This window comes from Ornithodoros turicata, chromosome 7, assembly GCF_037126465.1.
Source record: "Ornithodoros turicata isolate Travis chromosome 7, ASM3712646v1, whole genome shotgun sequence".
In the NCBI taxonomy this organism is placed as follows: domain Eukaryota; kingdom Metazoa; phylum Arthropoda; class Arachnida; order Ixodida; family Argasidae; genus Ornithodoros; species Ornithodoros turicata.
In genome coordinates this window covers 33,400,094-33,405,866 of record NC_088207.1, presented here as the reverse complement: position 1 = coordinate 33,405,866, position 5,773 = coordinate 33,400,094, and the positions used below count along the sequence as shown (strand labels likewise).

The window sequence follows — 5,773 nt, the reverse complement described above, 5'->3', positions numbered from 1 at the left end:
ATTTTCTTCGGCGCCACTTTCCGTTCTCTGTTGGAAGCGCTCCACAGCGGAGGATGAGTGAACCGTTCGTTTGAGATCAATTTCTGCTCGCAGAGGGCGATAGGGGGGCAACTTCTTAGCCCACTACGGGTTGTTTTCCCAATTATAGTTGGGATAGTATGTTGGTAGGACGCGTGCATTGTGGTTTCAAAATTTGATACGAGTTGTTTTCATGATAATGTCACACTCGCAGTCGTGATGACAGTCATCACAGGAGATGGAACCATTCTTGCTGTTCAACTTCTCTGACACGTGGGGAGGGAATGTGCCCAAGCAGCAAAATGTACTGGAAGTCGAGTGCAATAGGGGTGGACGGGTAGCTGGAAGGCCTTGAATAGACTCGTGAAAGTAAAAAACATTGATAAGACACATACCGTCCACCCCTATTGCACTCGACTTTCAGTACATTGTGCTGCTTGGGTGGGAAAAGACGAACCAAAGACTAACCGCAACGTCGCAGATTAATTGTTGTGCTACCGCATTGTTCACCACACTTGTTATCCGTCATCCTGTTGTTAAACGAACTGTGACACACAGTTTGTGAACCATTTAGATACCCCCCTTTTGTTTGTTCACTCACAGCTAGAGCTTCCGGCAGCTGAGAGCCTCAAAGCAACGTCACCATTCATTGTCCTGTAATTCAATTAATATATTTATTGTTGGTTAGGTATCTATACTTATGACCGCGCAATGTATAAGAATGGTGGCCATTTGCACAAGTATAAATAAGGATTGTAGGATTCCCTACACAAATCCCACTGGCGTCCAAGCCTGACTTGTCCCGGCCAGCTCATAACCACAGCACAGAGGACACGAACGCATTGTCTCAACAGTACGACGTGCGTTTATAAGTTTACATAGACGGCAGGCTACTTGGTCCTTGTGGCACAGACGAAAAATAGAGTTGCGCATTATAGCCTTAGTTGTCCATGCGCCAGTAAAACCTCAATCCTCAAAAATAGAGGTACTAAGGACATACTAGCGATGCTAACACACGAAAAACTACTGATTCATATCTCTTCACACACACACACACACACACAAAGAAATAGTTCACAAAGAAACAGTTCACGGCGCGGTGAAGGCTTGTGAATGTGAAGGTGAGAGAGAAAAAGCAACGGAACGTTTTTGCAATATTCATCTTAGACTGCTGGAATGAATATCCACGAGGGTGCTGCACCACTATGGAAAGGTATGGTGGTGGTGGTAGTGATGGTGAAAGGGCTTGCCGTTGTCGGCCTCACGTATGTGGGCAACGTCACGACTGACGCCCTGGGAAATGTGCGTCCTGGGCCGACTTCTAGGGGAACTGTGCCGACATATGTCTGAAAGCGTCTGAGGAAAACCCAGGAAAAACCCCAGACAGCACAGCCGGCACCGGGATTCGAACCCGGGTACCTCCCAGTCTCGACGTGGAAAGGTATGCAGTCTGCTTTTTCGGTGCGAATCAGAATGAATGAAAAAACAGAGACACTGGATGAAAAGATGTTGATGTTGATGTTGGTGAAACAGACTAATCGCTAAAATGGATTCCTTTCAACTTCTGTCCCGTGTTGGTTCAGGCTCGGCCAATTACCTGTCGCAATAACTACCTGTACCCTTTGTACTTCTCGCATCCTATTCAGTCTGTATTCAGTTCCAAATAAATTTGTATCTAAAACTTACCAAGCCCCAGATTTACTGATGTTTCGCTCTGTCCGTCCAAAGATCCATGTCGTCTTTTCTATTCGTATATAGCAATGTGATCCTGCTCAATATACTCAGAATTAACTGACTATATATATTCTGACTTACTGCCTTACTATAGGCCTGACTATAGGCCTCCGCTCGATATTTACTGATTATACTGACTATACGCCTTACTATAGGCCTGACTATAGGCCTCCGCTCGATATTTACTGATTATACTGACTATACGCCTTACTGTAGGCCTGACTATAGGCCTCCGCTCGATATTTACTGATTATACTGACTATACGCCTTACTATAGGCCTGACTATAGGCCTCCGCTCGATATTTACTGATGTTTCGCTCTGTCTGCCCAAAGATCCATGTCGTCTTTTCTCAGCGTATATATCAATGTGATTCTGCACAAACAAAGGCGCGGTATTATCCGTTCGTGGCGCACATGTTTTGCCGGTAGGTGAGCTGGAAACCACGGCTGGTCACTTCGTCATCCGTCACGAACCGGGCTATGAATGGTCCATTGCTGTCGTCTGGAAGAGGCAGGTGTATCAGTAATGTTGTGTCAGCTTCGTTACCAAAAGGATAAGAGCCATACGTTCCAAAAGAGACGAGTGACACATTCAAGACATATTGCTATTCGAAATAAATATTGCTAACTTCTAATCTGGAGATCAGCACCAGATAGCAATGTCAATCGTCTTGGGATCCAGGGTGCGTTATATGCGGCATATTTTCAGCTGACAACGAATATACAGATTGTATTATATATACGCGACTCGCAGACATGGGGAAATTACCTTTGCCTTATCATTAGTCATTGTAGTTTTGGAAAGTACTGCATTACGTTACTCACTACGTTTTCATGCTTAGTAGTGCAATGCTAATGCCATGACTTTCATCAAGTAACGATATTACTTTGACATTACGTTTTTCCAGAGATATGGAAAGTTTCTTATGGTTCTGCAAAATCGCTACGCATGAATGATTTCGTCCAGAGATGAGAGCGGTATATACATAATCTAAATCAGCAGCCGCAGATAAGGTTAACAGACCTCTTCCTGTTTGTAATCAAATGACGTCACAGTGTTCGACAGCGCTACCAATTTGGTAGAGTTGAACTACGGTGGAAGCTAGGGGCTACGGTGGAACAAGGTCGCGCTCGAAAGCCACGGTCTTGAGGGGATTACGATGGTCCCTGAAAGGGACGCGACGTTCGGTCCTACTTTTCTTTCAATAGGAGGCAGCGAACAAGTGTCCATTCGTGGAACCCAGCCCTCCCCTTCCGATTTGTTTCGGTTTCAGTCTGTCTACCAACGTCATGATGGCGTTTCTCGGGTAGAGGTCTATATGCGACATAGAAGGAGTTGGTATTCAGAGACCTCACTTGGGCTCTGTCCTTCTCCTTGGTGATCTGGTCGGTGACAAAAGTGGCTCGGGAAAACCAGGTTAGGGATTTTTCATGCCTATATACCAGGCACAATTCGCAAACAGCTTGCTTTAGACAGTGCGTGAACGTTCAGCCTAGGTAATGAGTAATTGCATTATGCATTACTTGACCAAAAAGGAACATTGCATTACTCATTGTTCCCCCATAAAATGCAATGCATTAGCATTACTCATTGCCGAGATCTAATGGAGTACCGGTAGTGGTCCCCATCTCTGTTAACAAGACCACATTCCTATAAGCTTGTTGCTCTCTGGAGGAAACCGTTTCACAGCAAACTTTAGTCAAAGATAAGTCTGGCCTCACCTACGACGTCTTCGTCTGTAAGTGGAGTGCCAAATGCATCAGGATTCAATCTGTTCCCACAGTACGGGACACCAGCCAGGTACAAGTAATCGTGCGGGCAGTCTATGTACCCAGCGCCAGGGGCTTCTTCCTCTGTTATGTCCTCCCATTTACCTTGCACTGAGAACGACGACGTAACATTTTCAGTGGCATCATGGCCTGGTGCACGGTACGTTATACTGCAGTGGCCCATCTCCTTTCGAAAGCAGATAGCGTAGTCGAGGTTGTTCAAGTATCCACCTCTTGAAGTCGGAGAGGACAGTGCGTAATTGAAGCTGCTGAAGATGCCTTCGCTGCCTGTGAAGTACTGAAGGCAACCTGACGGTGCTGGAAAGTCACCGCATAAGTTTTACTGTTACTTGGTGTTCCTTGTTTGAGGAAATTTATTCAACGTCAACACTAGTTCACTATTGCATGATGCTTTTTTTCTCTCAATATTTCTGTGTCTGTATTTGACGGACATTTTTGGACCAATGGTGATGATGATAATGATCATAAACAAAAGATGGGTACATGAGTCGCTGCAGTGCCTATCAGTTTAGATTAAAGGAGTACAGGAAAATGTGGAGTTGTTAGTCTAAATATGACGGTCAGGACTGGCTACTCCAGTAGTGGTCTGGGAAAATACACTCAAACAATAAAAAAAATCTAGAACAACAGTCCTCGCAAAATACCAGATGGAGAAAACCAGGACAAGGGACAAACGAAGGAAAAGGTCAAGACTTTTAGAAAGGGGAATGAGGAAAACCGAAATTGGCACAGAACAGTGCACTATACTACAGTGCACTACTCAGCATAACTATAGCGTACGTCACATCTCTGTAATGACCTTTTCTGTTTCTCAGCCGGGACGAAAGTTTGACAATACGTCCTGAGTGGAAATAAAATACCTTTGTTCACGTCCCGACAAGAAATCTGCGTGATTTTGATGTCGAAGACACTCGGCGTAGCACCTGCTGTAGCGAGACCGAGTACCAACGGCCCTCGTGCAGAGGAGACATCCAGGTACACTAAAAGAGTCATCCCATTAAAAAATAACGAAACCGCCGTAGAACACACACACTTACTGTGTTGAGCAGTGAGATTTCCGCACAACGCAGGTACTATAATGTTATGGTTCTGCCCAGTCATGGTAAGCTTGCCCGTCAAGCACGAACCATTCGCCGGTGAGTCAATCTTGAATACGATAAAGTCCAGCCTCATCTGGCATATGCCCGCATGAACCTTGTGTACAGCTGCACGGCACAGTCGCTTTTCGACGTACGGACCCGGAAATCCCGGGCTTCGGAAGTGTGTGCCATTCCTATATGCATTTCCAGCGCATGTTATGTCCACTGTAAAGCAGGTGACATTGTCAATAATTTTTATAATATTTGCATGAGTGAGAGGCACTCAGGGCCGTATTCTTAAACGATCATCGGCTCGACCTTTTACTTAAGCTTCCCTCAAGATTGGTTTTGTGGCGGAGGAAATCCTTCCCGTTTTCCTGCAGTAGTGTACGGTAGTACCTGCGCTTCCCCTAAGCCCCCCTTCCCTTGAGGCTCCCCATGTGGAGGAGCGCTTCTTTCCTCCACTCACTGGAGTCGAGTCGAGGATCGTTTAAGAATACGGCCGTCAGTCTACTTACATATGCAGCAGACACCGTATCCTCCAGCACAAGGTCCTCCTGGTATGCCGCGTTGTCTTCTGCACTCGGCAAGAGAGAAGCAGACACCGATATCTCCTGGACGCACAGCAGGTCTGCAGTCGTAGTTGAATGGTGTAATCAGTGGAAGAATCACTGCATGCGAAAAGGTGGCGAGAGCGTTGCGTATTGGTTGTCATAGTCGTACCAGGGCCAATTTCTTGCGCGTCAAGCTGCCCGTACCACCACCACTTTCCTTCCAGGTCTCTAAGATGCAACACAGGGAAGCTACTACGACAAAAATGTTCGTATGTCTTGACGTGTACATGGTAGCTGGTTCGATCATATATAGGAGAGGCATAAACAAGGGAAGATGGAAGTATACTCGTATCAGGAAGGACTTACCTCTGCCTTGCCTCCGCCAAATATGTAAAGGTGCATTACCGCTCGCCCACTGAAGCCTCGCTGATGATGACGATGTAGCATTCAAAGGCACTGTGTTCCTTCTATTACGATCGCCATGCAGTGATAGGTCACATTTCGTGCGCGCAACGAATGAGATAATTAACGATAAAAGCGCCGCATCTAACAGCGTCAATCTCAGCATGACCTATCGCAAGTAAGAAGTGTCCCAG

General features: G+C 46.0%; 1 protein-coding gene across 1 annotated transcript; it reads right to left on the bottom strand.

Moving 5' to 3' along the window:
• Positions 1 to 3,449: 3,449 nt before the first annotated feature.
• Positions 3,450 to 5,579, bottom strand: LOC135400577 (uncharacterized). The gene is made up of 5 exons (XM_064632413.1): positions 5,544 to 5,579; positions 5,093 to 5,237; positions 4,582 to 4,848; positions 4,405 to 4,524; positions 3,450 to 3,841 (listed from the first exon to the last, which is right to left on the bottom strand). Exons 1-5 carry the CDS (start codon positions 5,577 to 5,579, stop codon positions 3,450 to 3,452), a joined length of 960 nt encoding a protein of 319 aa, XP_064488483.1.
• Positions 5,580 to 5,773: the final 194 nt, after the last annotated feature.